The 18179-nt window shown below is 60.1% G+C and overlaps 4 protein-coding genes across 6 annotated transcripts in view; 1 reads left to right on the top strand and 3 right to left on the bottom strand.

Moving 5' to 3' along the window:
* CHLRE_17g706250v5 (uncharacterized protein) overlaps window positions 1-478 on the bottom strand; it is a 7102-nt gene extending 6624 nt beyond the window's left edge. Inside the window, exons 1-2 of the mRNA XM_001691662.2 lie at window positions 273-478; window positions 44-145 (exon numbers count right to left, since the gene is read on the bottom strand). Of these exons, the coding sequence (XP_001691714.2) occupies window positions 44-145; window positions 273-362 (192 nt within the window). The 5' untranslated portion in view covers window positions 363-478. The remainder of the gene's footprint in view (window positions 1-43; window positions 146-272) is intronic.
* A 118-nt stretch (window positions 479-596) lies between these two features.
* CHLRE_17g706200v5 (uncharacterized protein) lies at window positions 597-3808 on the bottom strand. Its single transcript, XM_043072005.1, has 7 exons — window positions 3383-3808; window positions 3135-3233; window positions 2798-2877; window positions 2331-2416; window positions 1775-2066; window positions 1442-1525; window positions 597-1288 (listed from the first exon to the last, which is right to left on the bottom strand). The coding sequence occupies exons 1-7, from the start codon at window positions 3575-3577 to the stop codon at window positions 868-870; spliced, it is 1257 nt and encodes a 418-aa protein (XP_042914464.1). The 5' UTR covers window positions 3578-3808; the 3' UTR covers window positions 597-867.
* Window positions 3809-3855: 47 nt separating this feature from the next.
* CHLRE_17g706150v5 (uncharacterized protein) lies at window positions 3856-7135 on the bottom strand. The gene is made up of 6 exons (XM_043072004.1): window positions 6968-7135; window positions 6097-6340; window positions 5688-5795; window positions 4974-5238; window positions 4563-4771; window positions 3856-4348 (listed from the first exon to the last, which is right to left on the bottom strand). Exons 1-6 carry the CDS (start codon window positions 7005-7007, stop codon window positions 4240-4242), a joined length of 975 nt encoding a protein of 324 aa, XP_042914463.1. The 5' UTR covers window positions 7008-7135; the 3' UTR covers window positions 3856-4239.
* Window positions 7136-7310: 175 nt separating this feature from the next.
* Window positions 7311-18179, top strand: part of CHLRE_17g706050v5 (uncharacterized protein) — a 35156-nt gene continuing 24287 nt past the window's right edge. Inside the window, exons 1-32 of one of the 3 annotated variants that reach the window (XM_043072003.1) lie at window positions 7311-7506; window positions 7812-7981; window positions 8112-8235; window positions 8890-8979; window positions 9240-9261; window positions 9405-9473; window positions 9791-9905; window positions 10247-10400; window positions 10566-10695; window positions 10882-10995; window positions 11284-11326; window positions 11680-11885; window positions 12123-12179; window positions 12399-12483; window positions 12664-12873; window positions 13077-13138; window positions 13276-13453; window positions 13640-13808; window positions 13964-14024; window positions 14187-14263; window positions 14372-14391; window positions 14705-14820; window positions 15050-15077; window positions 15294-15474; window positions 15656-15735; window positions 16024-16078; window positions 16382-16411; window positions 16663-16789; window positions 16907-17066; window positions 17205-17293; window positions 17529-17735; window positions 17912-18092. In XM_043072003.1, the coding sequence (XP_042914462.1) occupies window positions 7833-7981; window positions 8112-8235; window positions 8890-8979; window positions 9240-9261; window positions 9405-9473; window positions 9791-9905; window positions 10247-10400; window positions 10566-10695; window positions 10882-10995; window positions 11284-11326; window positions 11680-11885; window positions 12123-12179; window positions 12399-12483; window positions 12664-12873; window positions 13077-13138; window positions 13276-13453; window positions 13640-13808; window positions 13964-14024; window positions 14187-14263; window positions 14372-14391; window positions 14705-14820; window positions 15050-15077; window positions 15294-15474; window positions 15656-15735; window positions 16024-16078; window positions 16382-16411; window positions 16663-16789; window positions 16907-17066; window positions 17205-17293; window positions 17529-17735; window positions 17912-18092 (3389 nt within the window). In that variant the 5' untranslated portion in view covers window positions 7311-7506; window positions 7812-7832. Of the gene's footprint in view, window positions 7507-7811; window positions 7982-8111; window positions 8236-8889; window positions 8980-9239; window positions 9262-9404; window positions 9474-9787; window positions 9906-10246; window positions 10401-10565; window positions 10696-10881; window positions 10996-11283; window positions 11327-11679; window positions 11886-12122; window positions 12180-12398; window positions 12484-12663; window positions 12874-13076; window positions 13139-13275; window positions 13454-13639; window positions 13809-13963; window positions 14025-14186; window positions 14264-14371; window positions 14392-14704; window positions 14821-15049; window positions 15078-15293; window positions 15475-15655; window positions 15736-16023; window positions 16079-16381; window positions 16412-16656; window positions 16790-16906; window positions 17067-17204; window positions 17294-17528; window positions 17736-17911; window positions 18093-18179 lie in introns of all 3 variants that reach the window. The other 2 variants (XM_043072002.1, XM_043072001.1) reach the window with 2 other exon arrangements.

Genomic DNA, 18179 nt, shown 5'->3' with positions numbered 1-18179 from the left:
GGTGCTGTTGTAAATGAAGTACCACACGCGTTCCCCACCGCACCGTGTCGCTCCAGAGCACCACGATTGCACCCGTGTCACATGCGAGGCGAGGCGCGTATTTGTGGAGGCTGGGTGGCAAGGTCAAGAACCAAGCTTGCACATCCTGCAGTGCAGGCGGACATGCGTGGTGGTCACACGTTTGTTCATCACTTAGCTAAGCTGTTAACAGACCAAGCTAGCGACACTGCCGCTATAGTCATATACAAATATGCTCTTGCCCACAGCGACACCTCGAATGGCCATGCCGCTAAAGGCAGAACCGGCGCCACCCATCGAGGCTGTATTGGCTTCGCCACTGACGTTGAACAACCGCTTCCCATCGATGGTTGAGTGGGGCTGGAGTTTTTATCCTGCCTCAGCAGCGAGCTCAGCCACCGTGGGGGCGCAACTTTACAATGCTTGCTTGGGCACACACTCTTTATGTGCGTTGAATTGTTTTAACCTGAAGAACCTCAACGAACTTGCATGGACACAATCCATATGGATTTCCCTCACCCTTTTTCAAAGAAAACCAGCAGCTTGTAACAATGCAAATCTTGTGAGTTGGTGCGCATTTTATCGATGAGTTACATGGTTCTGCTATAGGTCGGTTGCGCGCCCGCCCATTTGGACACGCTGAGCCATTTACGGCCAGCCCCAGCCTCTTCTCCATCCGCCAACCGATGAAACACCAGTAGCGTGACCACAAGGACAGCGAGACACGGCCAGCCCGGCGCATACCCAGTGCTGCGTGGTGGCTTCCGGCACTCACCTGTGCCTCCTGTCACCGCAACCCTCAATCTCACGTGACCGCGCCTGACCGCACAACACACACCAACCTCGCTCTCACGCCGACGACCACGCCATCACTTTATACCCGACACGACTGGACCGGGACCGCGCGTCCTCCTCCAAGATCTGCAGCCCCGTGTGCGAGTCCCGCCCGCCCACCCACGCCGCCGCCACGAACCCTAGCGTGAACAACCCCCACGCCCCGCCCAGCCCCGCCGCCAGTGCCCAGTCCAGCGTCCGCCGCAACTCCCCGTCCGCAACCGTCGAAACCGCCGCCGTTTCGACGGTTAGCAGCACCAGCAGCCCAAAGGCCACGAGCACATACCAGTCTAGGCGGGTCAGGTAGGACACGAGCGGGAGCGCTGACGACACCACGATCTTGTAGGCTGCGGCTGTGAGCAGCAGGGTGACCAGCAGTGACAGGCGGTCGCCGGCGGAGGCGGACACGTCCAGGCTGAAGGCGCAGAAGCCCAGGCTGGGGTGGGTGGGGTGGGTGGGGGCAGGTAGAGGTGGGTTGGGTAGAGAATGAGTTGGTGGGTGGGGAGCCCGAGGCCCGGACCCAGCTGCGGCCCCCACGCGCGCAAGCGCCGCCGCACCGGCATCCCCCCTTGCCCCCGCGCCCACCCACCTGGTGAGCAGCCACAGCGGCAGCAGTGTGTTGTAGGCGTAGTAGGTGGCCACACGGCTGAAGTGCAGGCTGAACTGCAGGTTGCTGCGAGGAGAGGTGTGGAGGTGGGGCAGTGCGGCTGGAGGTTCAGTGGAGGGCGTGGAGGGCAGAGGATTGGAGGGGCGGGAGTAGGTTTGCGGAGGGGGACGAGGGATTGGGCTTCGCCATTCCCACTAATCAGGGCAAGCGACGACGAAGATGAAGGACACGACAAGCCGAGCCGTTACGTGACAACATGCACGTTTGAAACAGTCCGACACCCGCCGCCGCCGCAGCCCCTCAGCACTGCCCCACCTGTACTGCTTCCCCCTGCCGCTGAGGCTGGGGTGGCTCAGCCAATGCTGTATGCTGTAACCGCGATAGTCCCAGCTGGAGCGAAGCAGGAACCCATCACGGAAGAACAGGACCGCCTCGGTGGGGTTGCTATTGCCGGCGCCGGCTCCAGCGCTACTGCTGCTGCCGGTGCCGCTGGTGCTAATGCCGCTGCCGCCGTAGGTGGCGGCATCCACGGGCTGTAGCAGCACCTGGACAGGCTTCCCGTCGGAGCGCGAGGGGAAGCAGGAGATGTACCCTTCCTGGTTCGGCCCTGTGTTGAGTGCATGCATGTGCGGGGAAAGCACAAGACGAGGGGAGGGGTCGACACCAGGTGTGCGTGTGCATGTAGGCGTGTGTATGGGCTGCGTGCCATCATCCCCATGCCAGCGGCACGTGAGCGGGGAGAGCCTCTTTTCTACGCCAACTACAGTGCACGCAGCAATACGCGCGGCACGCTTTCTTCCACGACAACGAGCCCCACCCACCACAAAACCCGCACCCGCATCCCTTGTCCCCCCGGGCCCGCCGCACTCACACTCTGCGGGGTGGATGCACGACAGGGTCATGCTGAGCGACTGCCAGTCGAAGGGAAAGCGCTGCAGCTCAAACTGCTCCGCAAACCTGTGCGTCAGCAGTCCAGCCGGGGCCCACAGCCGCACAGCGCACGTCACACGGCAGCCTTGAAGAGCGAGCCTTTCCACACCACATTGCTAATGAGGTGCTGGCACTGCTGCTGGTTCTTGTGTTGCGTTGGTGCTTGTGTTGCGTTGGTGCTTGTGGTGGAGGAGTATTTGCATACCTCAACCACCCTTGGCCTCTCCTCTCTTCGATTACGGTATGCCCATCCCATCTGCCCTCTCATTGCCCCTTCGTGACTGCCCCCTTCCTGCCCCTCCTCCCTGCCCCCTCACGCACTGCCCCGCCCTACCTGACCCCTCACGCAAAGCCCCGCTCGCCCTGCCCCCTGTCGTACTGCCCCGCCCTCCGTGCCCCCTCACGCACTTGATGCGGGCGCGGAAGTGCCACTCCAGGTCGTCGCCACGCACCACGCGCTCCCAGCCCTGCGTCGTCACCTCCAGCACCTGCACGTGCGAGGAGGACGCGGAGGAGGCGCGGGGAAATGGCAGGCACAGCGGCACGGTGGCGTGATGGTTGTCTTGGGATTGTCATGACGCACTGCTCCCTCCCCAGGTTGAGCTTGCCCCCTGCCCGACTACCGAACAGTTGAGCCCTTGGGGCCTGTTTGCTGGGCTCAGATAAACATCTGCCAGACCGCCACCACCCACTTCACCACCCTCGGGCTACCACCCACGGTCACCACTTCATTCCCTCGACGCACCTCCGCCTCCATCCATTCCAGCTTGGGCTCAAAGCTCTTCTCCAGCCCCGCAGCAGCCAGCACCGGTCGCAGACCCCGGCCCACCGCACACGTGTAGAGCTGCGCAGGTAAAAACAACGCTGCCGTTGGCTGAGGCAATGAGCAGGGGGCGGTGCGGGGGCCGTCCTTGCCAGGGCAACTGAGATAACACTCGTGCCGTGCACAACCCTGTGCCACAAAAAGAAGCCCCACAACTCCCAGCCACTCACTGTGACTGTGAAACACTGCCCGGGTGTGTCTATGGATGGCAATGTGAAGATGCTGGTGCGCACATACAGCGTGATGCGAAGTGCCCCCGCCGCGGACTGCGCTTCGTGGGCTGAAGGCGTGTCTGGGACCAGCAGCTGTGCTGAGTCCTTTGGTCCGCGAGGCGCCGCGGCAGGCTCTAAGCAGTCAACGCCCATAGAAGTTCCTTCTACAGGTACGACTTTCATTGGTGAACACCTGGAACTATCGCGGCGCTCGTCCGCAGCTTGAACTTGAAAGGGACGCTGCAGTCACCCAGTTAACTGCATTATGCACATAGTTATTGATATATAGTATCATACTGCGCCAGTGTGTCCAGAGGCATCAAAACATTGCTCTGTTGCATGATAAATTTCAAGGCGAGTTGCAACCACTGGCTACGTCGTTGTCGTTTGATGTCTATAAAGTGCAGGAATTGTATGTATTTTGTGGCATTCCAGCCTAGGGTTTACAACCCATGGATTCCAGGCACGCGCATGCCCCCGCCAAGAACGGTGGAACTTCGACAGCTGACGGGCGGGGCATTGACGGCAGCTCGCTACCGGCCACACCCCACCAGTCTGACATCAAATTTCACAGTATGCAATCAACGCATGCAGTTAGCGCACCGATGGCTAGAAGACCTGAATGCACTTCAACCCAAGCAAACATCGGCATCCTCAGCTGAAACCAACATCTGCATCTAGTTACCGAGTACTCCCCTGCACGAAGGACATCCTTTGCCGCTGTCTTTGTTGGCCCCGCCACTGACTTCCATGCGCTTCGCCCCGCACCACAGGCCAGTGGCTGGCCGACACCTGCTACCCCATATGGATAGGTGCTACACGTGCAGCAGCGTGGCAACCAGCGGTGTGGGCAGCCCCAGCAGCCCCTTGGCGGCGCGCGGGGCCAGCGGAAAGTTGTGGGTGATGTCGCGGTGCGCCACCACCCTGTGTGCGTGTCGGGATGGAGCACGTGGGGGTTAGGCATGTGACGGAGGTTTGACAGGGGAGAGGCGAACGCAAACACCGTAGCCAGGTCTCGGCAGTACAGGAGGACACCTGAGCCTCCGATGGAAGCCGTGAAGCCGTGAAGCCGTGAAGCCGTGAAGCCGTGAAGCCGTGAACGGCACCTCACCCCGCCGCCCCCCTCAGCCCCGCTCACCTGTCGTGGGCATTAATGGACAGGGTGATGGTGTGCTCCGTGGTGAACAGCGGCAGTAGCGTGAAGCCACCACCGCTACTGGGCCGCAGCGCGCTGCTACTGCCGGTGGCGCTGCGGGTGCTACTGCCGGCCAGTCCGCCCGTCCAGCCCGCCAGCAGCGTGTGCAGCGGCGCCAGCGGGCGCCAGCTGAACGCGACATCCAACTGCATCTGTGGGTTGTTGTTAGGCAGCACATGTATGGAAGCAGTTGCGAGTTACGAGCGCACAACCCGAAATGCGCTGAGCTGCACGTCTGCACTGATTGCAGATAGCCGTTGGACGGGAATGGAAGCGTCACGACCTGCAGGCCGGTGGCTGAGGGAGTGGGGGTGGCAGCAGCAGCATCACGCCACACATCACGCGCGCACGCACCTGCAATTGCACCTCCCTGTGCTGCGGGGCCCCCACAGTGCGGTACGGCACATCCCCCCGCTCCCCCTCCCGCCCCTCGCGGCGCCGCTGCCGCAGCGTCTGCGCGGCTCCCTTGATGGCTGTGCTCGCCGCAGCAGCGGCGCTGGGCGGGTGCTCGGCAGTCGCGGCCTCCGCCGCGGCGGCCGGCGGCGGGTAGGACTCTGCGGCGGAGGCGGCGGCCTCAGGTGCCGCGGCGGCCACCCGCCGCAACACGACACGGTGACACCTGGGGCGAGTACGGAGAGGCGCGCCGGGACGTGGTGAGTGGCGGCGGGTGTACAGTACACAGCCACGGGCTTGACACGAAATATGCGGTGTGTGTTGCCGGAGTATAGTTTAACACAAGAGCGACCGACCGCATGCGTTGCTGACCCGCGTTCGTGCCCACGCACCCAGCAGCATGGCGGACCGCGGTCTAACTGTGTGGCGGCGGCACCGGTCCCCAAGCCCCAACGCGGTTCATCGCAGCCCATCCCCCCTCCCCCCATCCGCCACACCCCCCACCCCACAGCGCACGGCAGCAAGCCACTGCACCTACGCTCGCGCCCCAATCCCAACTCCACACACGCCACGCGCCCCAGTACAGCTGCCGCACTACTCGGCAGCGTGCGCCCACCACACGCGTCCCCCTTCCCCTTTCCCCAAGGCTCGCAAGGCACTCCGCCCTCGCCGTACCGTATTCCCTCCACGTACGGCATCAGCAGCACGTGCGCCGCGCCCAGCCACGCCGCCAGCGCTGTGCTGTGCGGGCACCACAGCAGGTTGGTCTCGTACACCGCGTAACTGTTTGCATGTGCGGGCATGCGTGCGCAAGCGGGCAAAGGGCGGGGCCGGGGCGGGGCAGGCACGGGGAAGGATGGCGTTGGCACGTGGGGTTCGTCCGCGGCAAGGAACACAGACAGAAAAGGACAGCGGCGCGCCCCGTGGATCGCCCACAGCGGTCCGCACCCGCAACCGTCACCTCTCACACCGCCACCGTTCCCCTGCACCTCCCACGGGCCCGACCCGCGGACCCGCCACTCCCACAGGCCCGACCCGCGGACCCGCCGCGCCCACCCACGCACGGCCGCACGCACGCACGCACCGCGCGTAGTGCTCCTGCAGCAGTCGCCGCATGTCACGCAGGGGCAGTGTGCCGGCGCTGATCGCCAGCGTGCGCTTGAGCGCCTCCCGCAGCGGCCCCGGCGGCAGCTCCTCGGGCGTCAGAGCGACCTCCACAAAGTCCGTCATTTGCTGAGTAGGAGGAGCTGCAGAGGCGGTGGGCCGGGTGCCGCTAGTGCTGCTGTGGCTGCTGCTGTCATTATTCTTGCTGCTGGTGGTGGTGATGTCTGCGGTGGTAGGCACAGCGGTTGGGGGAGCGGGCCGCGAGCGGGCCGCGAGGAGGGAGTGCGCCGCGGCCCACAGGCCTTGCTGCGCCGGCTGCTGCTGCGGGAGGCGCGCCATTTGAGGCTGCTTCAGGACAGCGCTCTGCTAAATGGCTGTTTGGGCCTTTAAGTTTTGGAAAACAAGGGAGTGCGTTTGCTGGCGAGTCAGGCGGCAGGCGGTGGGAATTGGGAAAAGCTATGCCAAGCGTTGCAATTGTGTAATATAGCGATAGCACCAATGGCGAGCCAACTGGCGAGCGTGATGCGTAACGCATGGAAGACGGTGGATGCAGACCCCTACGCCGTGTGGAGACATGCGTGCGTGCACCGCACCATATCCGGGCTGGCGCACTCAAGGTGACGGACCATGCGTGCTGCTGCAACCAAGGGAACAGAACTGACCCCGAGTGTGCGGAGGTCGCTCTTTCTGTCGGGCTAGGGCTTCGGGTATCTGGCATTGCGCACGGAAATGAGCTGCCCCCAAACGCCAAAGGCTTCGGCGGCGTCGTGTCAGCCCCACGGGTGCGCGGGGCCCAAGTTCGCCAACCCGTCCTAGCCGCCAACTGTGACACCGCCTTACTTGCCGCCCACCTAACGAAGCGGTGCAAGCTCCTCGCGCCTCGAGATTCATGCCACCGGTTAGCAAGCCAAATCCTCTCCCCTGCGGCTTCCTGCGAACAGGAGTTATGCAGCACAGGTGCGATGAGAAAAGGCCCGAGAAAAGCGACAAAGGGCCAACACCCTGACAGCAGGAATGCGTTAGTGTTATTGGATGTATGGTATTAGCAGATTACGTTCGCACAGAGCCTCCTAAAAGCAAACCGGCGCTTCACTCCGTACATCCAGCCGATCTGCCCTGTTTGTTGAGTGCATAGTCGGCGCAGCTGTACCATAGTTGCTATTGTGCTATGCATATAGTATGCGCCACATAGAATGTTAGCTCGCGATAGCGACAGGAATCGCGTTGCATTTTCGTGGAAGTGCCTCTGCCGCAGCAAGCGCCTTGGTTCCTTAAAGTACAGATGAGATGACTAGCTTTAATATCATTGCAAGCCGCGCTGCTTGCGCTGTCTGGACGAACGGCCGAACGCTATTCGTCGCCGTGTTGTCGCTCTTGGTCGTCGTTGCGGGTGCGTGACTGCTGGGACTGCACAATATATGTTAAGGGCGTTGGGCACATCCCCATAGCCCCCGTCGGTGTGCAACCGGCCAACCGCGGTTGGCAGGGAAGACTCGCTCGGAAGAGGACGCAAAGCACGCTTGCAACTGGCAACCAAAGCATGTCATCCAGGTCTGGGTGCACCCTAGGTGCGGCGCGGCAAAGTGAAGTTGGGTTTGGCGACTGGCCCCCACCCCCTCTGGCACCCACGGAGGCCCACGATTGGGCCCAGACGCAGGTTTTGGACTTTTGCAGCGCGATACCGCCCGTAGACAGGCTTTCAAACCTTGCTTTGGCATGCCGTGCCACGCCACCCTGGCTCCCCACTCCCTAGCAGCCAGCGTGTCGGCGACTGCAACTGCCGACCACGTGCGCCTGGCGGGCGGCAGCAGCGCCCGTGAGGGGCGCCTGGAGCTCTTTAATGGCACCGTGTGGGGCACCGTATGGTGAGGCACTGTCGGCTCCATGGCGTTGATGCTCGCCCCATGTGACTGGTTGGGGCAACATCCGTGCCACTTGACATGCCCTGCCCCTGTCGTGCCCCGCCCATCCTCGTCTGGGCAATGACGGCTGCAGTAACCAAGGTTTCAGTGACGCGGACGCTGTGGTGGCGTGCCGCGAGCTGGGCTACGTCGCCGGGGCCGCTGCTGGTGGAGGCGTGTTTGGGGACAGCGCCAGCACCGTCGGACCCATACTGCTAGTGAGTTCAACCAATCACGCTCATGCGACACTATATGCGAAGTGGTCGGCCAATGCTGGGGTTGGAGCACGGACTGGGTTTTCACGTGGCATGGGCCTGGGGAAAGGAAAGGTGTGCGGGGTGCTGTGTGCGGGGTGCTGGGCCGAGGCCGGCCGTGGATTGGCGGGGGTGGGGTGGGGGGGGTGGGGGTGATGTGGAGATGGGCCTGGGGGGTGGGGCGCGAGGCAGCGCGACCGCTCCCGTCTCTTCTTTTCCCCTGGCATAGCATTATGGTTGGTACTTATGTTGCTGAAATGTTGTTATATCACGTCGACGCGTTACGACTCCGATTTTTGACTTGGCTGTCCCAGCAGATATCGTGACTTGCTTGTGCTGAACTGATCGCAAGCGCCTATCAGTCCGCAATGTATATTTTAAACACGCCCAAGTAGAAATTTTATGCGAACAAGCTGTCCTTGGCGACAGCTGCTAGCGCCAGTCAAGCATTTCTGCCACCGATGCGGTGCACAAACCGACGTTGCAAGCTTAGCAGCTGTATCATCAATGTACGGAAATGGAGCCCCAGGTCGGCTTACCTCTTCTGGGGGTGCTACAGACACGCACCCGGCAGCCCCAAGCCCCAACAGTTTGTTCCCATGGTTTGCCCGCACGCAGAGGAATGCAAACTGCAATCCAAGCCAGCACGCGCAGCTCCTGGACTGCCCAGCCGAGTATGGGGTGGACTGCTGCTGCAGTCACGACGAGGTGCGTGAATTGCTCGGTGCAGGTGTGGCATGTTGACTAGGCATGTGACGCGGCTGCCGTCTGCGCACGCACGCACGCGCGCAGCCCCTACAAGCGTTCATACAACCATGCACGCGTGGCTGATAGTGCCTGATCTATTGCATGAAATCTTGCGGGCTGAGCCCAAGGCTGAATCTGTATACGGCTCACATGGCTTGCATGGCACTTTCCACCGCGCAACCACTTACACCGCAGCTGTGCTGGTGCTTGCTTGCCCGCAGGACACTGGCATACGTTGCTACGGTTGGTAGCTGCCTGCTGGCAATCCACATTACCGCATAGCCTTTGTGCCAAACACTGCATACCGTATGTCGAATCCTGCATGCACCATGCTGTATATGCCGTACGTCATCATGTTGCATGCCAACCGACTCGCTCGTTCGCAGGTGGCGTTCCGAGCAGCAGGAGCCCCCCGCCTGCTGCCAGTGGCCCGAACGCCAACAGCACCAGCGGCGGTGAGTACGTGCGTAGCTTCATGGTGGGTGGGCTGCTTGTTAGGTAGCACGCTTCATGTTGAAATCGACGATTTACCATCAGGCAATCAATGCATGCTACGGTACTCCTTACTCGCCATGCCTTATCCTGCTGCTGGTGGCATGTGAGCTTGGCTTCCCTTGCACTGAGAGACCAATCCGCTTTGTTGCGCCTGCACGTATGTCTCGTGTGTGTGTGTGTGTGTGTGTGTGTGTGTGTGTGTGTGTGTGTGTGTGTGTGTGTGTGTGTGTGTGTGTGTGTGTGTGTGTGTGTGTGTGTGTGTGCACGTGAGCAGCAGGCCCTGCTTCTGCGGCTGCGCCGCGGCTGCTGCAAGTCCGCCTGGCTGGCAACGGCAGTTCATTGCAGGAGGGACGCGTGGAGCTCTTCGATGGCGCTACGTGGGGAAGCATCTGGTGCGTGCGTGCATGTGTATGTGCTGGGACAGCACAAGTAGAAAGTAAGGGTATGTGTGTGCTAGCAGGGACCAGCACCGGGTGACACGCTTGTGCGTGCGCGCGCACGTCGATCGGTAGATAGTGGCACTACTTGCGAATACACGCGGGGCAATGCAAGGCAGGCGGCCAGCTAGTACGGGTGCATTTCCGGTAACAGAAGTAAGCCCCCATACTTACTTCCGGTAACCTTTTGGTATGTACGGGTGGGTGGGCGGCGGGGTTCCCACTTACAGTGATTCTGGACCTTCCAAACTTCCTTCTCAAGTACGTACGTACGCACTTTCTTTGGCTGTTTGCAGCGATGATGGCATGTACTACGGCTACGCTGATTTGTACGACGCGGATGCCTCTGTGCTCTGCCGTGAACTGGGCTTCTCATACGGACTCATGCTAAATACATATGCGCAAGAGTTTCCCTGGACGTACGACCAGGATGTGCCGCCCTTTGTGACGGTGAGCATGCCTTACGTTGATTCGCCGGGAGAGGATTGGCAGGGTGGGGGTCGTGCGGCCCGCCTGTGCAGCATGCACGCGCACGTGCCTGGAATTGCGTTGTCGTAACTTGCATGATTCAAGGAACGGGGTTTCACTTCTCTTACTACCCATTGTCGATTGCAGGGAATGCGAAGTACTGCGTATTTCCAGCAGGGTGCAGACACGCCGCTTCAGGACTGCTTTCGGCCGTCGTGGCGCCGCAGTGTGTACAGTGGCTGCGGGCCGACCGACGTGGTGTCAATCTTCTGCACCAGTAAGTCGCAATAATTTGACGAGACCCGCATGCATGCATGACGATGTTGCATGCATGTCGGCTGCGAAGTTTATACGGCATCCATGCAGCGGGCCTGGGCTGCGCATTTTGTTTCATTCTATCTTGTGCATCATCACCCAATCAAGTCAGGACACAGATTAACGGATGTTTACTCATTGTGTACAGGTGATCCATTGGAGCTGTCCGCGCACCGAGCCAGTCTAAGCGCGGGAAACGATGCCGCCTCATTGCTGCCGCCACCGCCGCCGCCGTCACCGCCGCCGCCATCGTTCACGCCCGGTGCGTGATGAGTTAGCAATCGAGTTGCATATTATTATGGGATGTATGCGTGCGTGCGTAAGTGTCTGCTGCTGCTCCTGGGATCCAGCAAGCAATTACAGGAACTGACCATGCCGATAGTGTATGTAGTCATACTTCTAGCTAGTACAACGGACCTCACCAGTGGCCGTGCTGGTGTATCACGCATGGGGGCGCCCATCCTTTTACTTTGATTGCGAGCAGTGGCTCCATCTTATGCTGTTTATAGCCTGAGTAGCGCCCCACTGCCTGACGCTGTGTATTCTACAGGGCCTTGTGAGGTGCCTTTCGATGAGTACTGCATCCACACCGGGTGAGCGAGTGCGTGCGTGCGCGGCAAGTGCCGCAGGTTCTTACGTCGCGGTGACCTGTGAATACGATGCCCGACCATCCACATACGAGACTATCTGCTTAGCCAGATAACAGGTCATCAGTATGTCGGGCACGGCACATAAATGGCAGCAGGCAAGCGGCGCATGCATTATACACCAGCAGCCCACCGCGCACACCCCGGCAGCATGCCCCGTTCCTCACACCTCTAGGAAGGCTATGCGTGCTGGACGTTCATGCATCCATCCATACATGCATGCATGCATGCAATGCCGCTATTCACCTACACAGCATGCATCAACCCCATTGAACAAATAATTGTCTGGCGGCTGGCAGGGCGCTGCTGTTGAACAAGACCGTGGACTGCGACGGTGACGGCCTGGCCGACGTCATCTGCCTCAACACGGAACCATATTTCAGCTACCCAATCAACATCTTCTGGGTGCTTCGCTCTTCAGACGGATGCGCCTACAACAGCCCGCCCGAGTGGAGTGGCACGTATGGGGCTGTGGTGGACCCGGCGCTGTGCCCGGCCGCGTTAGGTGCGTGCGTGCGTGTGCCCTAGCTACCTTGGTAGTTGCGACGGTTTCATTAATGAAGCCGCAGCGTTGGAGACAGGGAATGAAGAGCAGGTGGGTTACGGTAGCTGACGGGGCGGGAGGAGTTCGGCCCCAGTATTGACCCCCTGATGCCGAAGCCAGTGCGCCGCTCTCGTGGATTTGTGCCTTATGCACGTTCACTTGCCTGCGTACTGCAATCATTGGTTGCTGCCGGCTCAGGAGCTGGCGACCCCCTCAAAAGGCTGGAGTTCAATCTGGGCCGCGACTTGCCACAAGGTGCGTGCACGCATGCGTGTGGGCGGACATGCTTGCTACATACATTGTCGCTGTGGGTCTACCAAGCGCGACAGCATACACGCACGCTTACGGTTCAACTTCCGACTGGATGCTTACTTGTGTCTTGCTTGCGGTCTGGATGGATGACTGATGATGGAAGCGGGCGAGCGGCTTCCTCAGAATGACACGACTGCCTACCTGGTGTGCGCACACGAGCAGGGGGCATCGAGGGCCAAGTGCGCCTGGTGGGCGCGGGGGCGTCGAGCAGCGCTGGCGCCTTGCAGCTCTACCACGCCGGCACGTGGTAGGTGTACACAGCTAGGCGAATCAATAAGCGGACATGAAGCAACACAGACCCGCGTCAAATGACAAAACAACCCGCGCCGCCGGCCCCCGAGCCTGCACACGCACATGCACATGCACGCATATGCACAAAGACCATCACCCGCGTGCTTCCCGCGTCGTCACATGCGTGCGCTTGCAGGGGGCTTGTCAAGTGGGAGCCGCGTGGTCGGGATCCCTACTCGCGCTTCATCGCGGCGGCGGCGTGTCGGCAGCTGGGGTTTGAGGCAGGGGTGTTAAAGCTTCAGGCCGGTACTGTGTACGGCTCTGTGGCTTCGCCGATATGGGCCCTGGAGCTGGGATGCGACTACTACCACAGCCGGCTTGCAGACTGCGACGTGTTTGCAAACAAGTAAGTTCCGCCGGGGTCCTTGGTTTCAGCAGCAGACATACGTAGATAGATGTACCGTATACTTGACTGGTGAGGATGGGGCGGGCAATAGCAGGAGACGGCAGACCTCCGGACGCGATCCCGCTGCTGCAATGGCGAATGTGACCACTTGGATGTACCGCCTGCTGCTGAGACGTCACCTTCTGCCGCTGCAACCCCTGCAGGGGCGCAGTTGCTTTGGACGCCTCTCTTGCCGTGGACTTTGTTGGAGTCGAGTGCTACGCAGGCAAGCGCGCAGCTTGTGTTGATGTTGGCGCACGTGTGCAAATGCAGACCTTTTGTGTGACGCACTTCTACGGTACATATCACCGCCGTATCTCATTTGGTATACTCATCATTTGCATACATCCCCGCTGCACACAGCCCCACCACCGCCTGCGCACGGCGGCGTGGCCATGGAGACTGAGGGGGCGCTGCGGCTGGTGGGCCGACCGGAGGACGTGAGGTCGGGCCGCGGCACGATACAGCTGTACCATGCCGTGGAGTGGAGCACAATCTTCGATTGGGATTGGAACCGCGACGCCGCCCATGGAGTATGTGTGTAAGTCGCTGACTAGGCTGATGAAGAGCAGTGGGCTTTCAAGCATGCGCCAAAGGTCAAACTTCAAGGTCAAGGAGCAGATGATAGCGCATTGGCCATGCAGGGCAGAACTAAACGAAGCATCTAGTACTTGTCAGATCTTTCCAGGCATGTACGTAAGATTCTTGCTATGCACGGGACGCACAGGGCGCTGGGCTACGCAAGTGGCAACGCCGTCTTAAACTCAGGACCCACGTACGGGATCCTGCCTGGCCCAATACTGCCGGAGTTCTTCCGATACCCGCTTGTATGCAACTCGTGGCGGCGGAACTTCAGCGCGTGCCTTGACGAGTACCTGAGTCTCTTGGACGCACCGGTAAGGCTGCAGCATGGTTGCATCTTGCCTATTGGCTGCTGGTTGCCCGATAGTACAGGCTTTGTTCACTTTGGCGCGCCCAGTATGCTGTGCGTGGACATGCAATGACTCATGCGCCCTGCTGCCCTCGACGCATGCGTTCTACTTCCTACCAGCCCTTTGACCTCTACCCCGACAACCAGTACTCCAACGTCGCCGGCGTTGAGTGTTATGATGGTAATGAAAGAGGCTGGCTTTATCACTTCTGATAGTGTCGACAGCTTTCTCTGGGGGGCGCATGTATGTCATTGACCTGCGTGACACCCAGACCGCCCACACGCATTACCCCCGGGCTGATAAATGCACTTCGAATCATTCCTTGATCTGCTAACAATGTAGACACACCTGGGCGCGAGGGGGACATTCGCCTTCGGGGCGTCAGCAGCAGCGGCAGCGCCAGCGCCGGCACAATCGAGGTGCGTGTGTGGCTGGGGTGCTGGTGCCAGGCTTCCGTGCGGCAGGGATTGCAGTGATACCTACTTGTCAACCTTTAACCGCCCCTACGCTGCCTGCTCATCTTGTAGGTTTTTCACGATGGGACCTGGTAAGGCGTGTCTGGTAGTTGGGACCTGGTAGTAGTGTCTGGTAGTTGGGACCTGGTAATAAGGAGTGCCTGGTAATTAGTACTCATGAACGAATGCCAACGTTCGCGCGCCTAGAAGCTGGTGACTGCTTACCTGCTGGGCCTCTCATTTACTTGGCCTGTGATGATTGCTAATTGTGCACATCTTTGTACACATCTTGACATTCCCATCATTTATTTGTGTACTAGCTACATATGCACGCACGGGTTGCTCATGAGAAGGCAGCAGTGACCAACTACTGTGTATGCAACCCATCCGCCCTGTGTTCCGCAGGGGAACCATCCACCAGGCTAACTGGGACTGGCGCGGTGCGGCAGTGGCGTGCCGGCAGCTCGGGTTCGTCACCGGCCGACCTGTCTACAACTCAGCCTACTTTGCGTCTAGCCTGGGTGCGTGATGTATGCATGCTCGCTGAATGGCCCAATGCATCAACCGGCGGATGGACGAGGCCGCGGATACGTGGAGCTAGGGTCCCGTTGCGGACCACTCCCTGTGTGTTCGCTCACAGACAGCGCAGTGTAGCTGTTTGCTTTCACGAAGGCAGTTTCGCGTGGATTCAGTGCGGGTTTTGATAGTACGGTATTGCTACTGACCGACAGACGTGTATGACAACTGCAGGGCCCGTGTGGACTTCAAACGTACGCTGGTGAGGCAGGGTGGAGTAGCTTAGGTGAAGGCTGATGCATTGTGTGCGTGTGTGCGCATGCTTGATTGGTGCGCGTGTTTCTGACTGGATGGGCTTCCTAAAAGCGTGCTGCTGCTGCGGTTGCTTCTGCTCGCTTCTGCCACGCACTGCCGCACGCTGCGTTCTATCTGCTGCTGCGACTCCGTCCGGCCCCCATTGTGCGGTGCTTGCTTGCAGTTCGGATGACGCCGTCGCGTATGGCGGCCGCCTGCTGGACGACTGCTCCCATGACGACATGTACGATTCGTACTACAGCGGCCGGCACGACCAAGACGCGGGCGTGGAGTGCCAGGGCGGCCCGGTACCGGAAGAGGGCGCGTTGCGGCTTGTGAATAGCCCGCTACCCAACGCAGGCCAGGTGGGTCAGGTCTGATGCTCGATGGGTCCGTGAAGCAATCGCGCGCGCCCGCATGTTTGAGGGGCGGGCGGGGCTGCAAACCATGGGAAGAATCGATGGGTAGCTAGGTTGCGATGCATAATTAATGCTGCTGATGGAGGCACATCGCCGGTCGCGCCTCCACCCATCCAACGGACTTCAGGTGCTCATCTTTTCTGGAGGCGTCTGGCGGTCGGTATGTGCGCTCGCCTTCGACATCCTAGACGCAACCGTTGTGTGCAGGTAGGTTGGTAGCCTGTTCGTGTCAGGTAGAGCGCGAGGGAAGGCCTGCATCACGCGTCACTCGCTCGGCCGCGGCTGCGGCGGCCGCGGCCACTGCCGCTTTTAGATGCTGACTGCAATACCAGCAGGCGATTGCCACGTGCTTCCCCATCCACATGCCTGCGCACCTGGTGCCATACTAGCTAGGCCATCAAGTGTATCGCACATACAGTCCTCGACGCCTCGTTCGGATGTTACGGATGGCTCTTCATCACTAACGCGCACTTTCGGACGTTCCCAACTGCTCAGGCAACTTGGCTACAACGGATCAGCACACCTCGTGTATCCCTCCGTTGATACCCAGGTGCGTGCATGGCGCGGCCTAATGACATCGTTGACTGTGCTGGACATAGCTAAGCATTTTCAGGTCGTGTACTGCTGGGCATGCATGTACTGTTGCTTAGTGCACTTTTACGTGAACGTGTGCGTGTGCGTATGCATATGCGCGCGCGTGCTGCATGTGCGGCAGCACGTTATGCATGCACCTCGTACCTTAACAGTATCACACCTTGCTCACCGAGCCGCAAATAACTAACTTTACTCCGCCTTCTGCTGCCATACACACCTTTGTTCATTCGCTTCACTCATGTGTGCATGTGATGAGTAGCCCCCGGATAGCATGTCGAGTACTCAGCAGGTGCGTGTGTCTATGGTGGTAGGTGGGACATCACTTGGTGCAGTTACATCATGCTGCCAATAGAGGCTATTAGAGGCGGCAACCGCTGGGGCCACATGTATGCGCAACCTCGTGTTGCGCGCCTCCGCCATGCGCCAGCTGGCATCCTGGCTTACTTGCTTCCTTTCAAGCCCCGCCGCACAACAAACAGCGCCTTGCGTCCATCCAGCCGCCGCTTTATTTACGCACGCACCATACATACGCAGACACAGGCGGTCTGGTCCAAGTGTGGGTCCTGCCTGGGGAACGAAACGCGACTAGTGGACTGCGCAACTGAGTGCGTGGCGGACAGCTCGTGGTGGTGTGCGGACGCCGTGGCCGCAGTGCACTGCACCGAAGGTAGGTGTCGTACTCGAGCCAGTACTATTGACTGCGTCAGCGCTTGCTTCAGGAGCTCGCCGTATGTATGCACATGCCGTATTACCCCATACTCCTGCTTTATCACATCACCACCAGGGACTGCGCCTGTCAACGGCGGCCTTCGACTTGTCGGCGGCGGTCAGCAGGGGGCGTTGGCGGCTGGCAGCGGCGGCAACAGCACCACCACTGCTTGGGGGCAGCTGCAGATTGCGGTGCACGGCGTGTGGGGGGTCTTCTGTGACTGGAGCTGGAACGGGTGAGCGAGTGACCGGCACGTATACGCCTGCACGTTTAGGTACACGGGATGACATTGTGACCTCAGTTTAACACCATAAAATATGCACGCACCGAGGCCGCGCATGTGGAATTCATTTGCGTATGCTTTGTGTCACAGGTATACTAGCTGGACACTTGCCCACGTGGCGTGCCGACAGCTGGGTTACGACAGTGGCCGCATCGCATCATCGGGAGTATATGGCGTAGGTGAGACGCATGCGCACACGCGTCATGACCACCAAGGGGTGTTGTGCATGTCTCTATCTGCATGACTTGCTGCTGCTGCTGCTGCAGCACGCCAGTTGAGTCACGCTTATCGTTGGTGCCCGAATGAAACTCACCTGCATGATGCTGGTTGTACCGTGTCATGAACCACTAGTATACAAATGCTAGACAGCAAACCGGCCCTCCTTCTGCGCCCCCGGCACGTACTCATTTATAGGCCATCGCATGCCGCAATTCAAGTCGAGTCTACAGTGTTACGGAAACGAGACACGGCTTGTCGACTGTGCCCAGGACGCTGATGCCATGCTGGGCGCCCCCTGGTCCTCAATTCAGCCTTACCTAACAAACGGAGAATATGACCCTACTCAGCAGTGGAATGGGAACCCGTGTGGGACGGTGGGCGTCATCTGCTCTAGAGCAGGAGGTGCGTACGTGGTACCGGCCTGTGGGCGGGGGCGGGCCGACCTTGCTTACTTGTGTTAATAAACTTGCCTATCTACACTGTAATGTCGTTTATGTGTTGCTGCTGCCTCCGGCTGCCTGCTGCTGCTGATGCATGCTGCGTGCCTGCCGAAATATGAAACATGCCGGCACATGCAGGGCCCAAGCCGTCACAGCCATGGGCGGTGCGCCTCGTGGGTGGCCCTGCTGCCGGGCCGCACATGGGCCGCCTGGAGATGTGGTGGGCGGCTGTGTCCACGTGGACAACAACCTGCGAGCAGGTTGGCTCATGGCGCACTGCTGCCGTGATCTGCCGACAGCTTGGCTTCACGGGGGGCAGGTATGAATGATGATAGCCAGCAAAGCAAGCATCGCACACGTGGATAGGCCTTGGGATGCTAGTGTGCCACATGCATTGTTTATATTA

This window comes from Chlamydomonas reinhardtii, chromosome 17, assembly GCF_000002595.2.
Source record: "Chlamydomonas reinhardtii strain CC-503 cw92 mt+ chromosome 17, whole genome shotgun sequence".
NCBI classification, from domain to species: Eukaryota; Viridiplantae; Chlorophyta; class Chlorophyceae; order Chlamydomonadales; family Chlamydomonadaceae; genus Chlamydomonas; species Chlamydomonas reinhardtii.
Note: the sequence above shows the minus strand (reverse complement) of the source record. Positions and strands in the feature narration are given on the sequence as shown.

Excerpts from the sequence above, each read along its gene's own strand:
- CHLRE_17g706200v5 (XM_043072005.1), bottom strand. The coding sequence starts at position 3,577 with ATGGGCGTTGACTGCTTAGAGCCTGCCGCGGCGCCTCGCGGACCAAAG. Across the intron at positions 2,417-2,797 it reads CACTTCCGCGCCCGCATCAA|GTTTGCGGAGCAGTTTGAGC; the intron begins GTGCGTGAGGGG and ends GCTGACGCACAG. Across the intron at positions 2,067-2,330 it reads GTGCATCCACCCCGCAGAGT|GGCCGAACCAGGAAGGGTAC; the intron begins GTGAGTGCGGCG and ends CACTCAACACAG.
- CHLRE_17g706150v5 (XM_043072004.1), bottom strand. The coding sequence starts at position 7,007 with ATGAATCTCGAGGCGCGAGGAGCTTGCACCGCTTCGTTAG. Across the intron at positions 6,341-6,967 it reads AGCTTGCACCGCTTCGTTAG|ACATCACCACCACCAGCAGC; the intron begins GTGGGCGGCAAG and ends CTACCACCGCAG. Across the intron at positions 5,796-6,096 it reads CTGCAGGAGCACTACGCGCG|TTACGCGGTGTACGAGACCA; the intron begins GTGCGTGCGTGC and ends ACATGCAAACAG.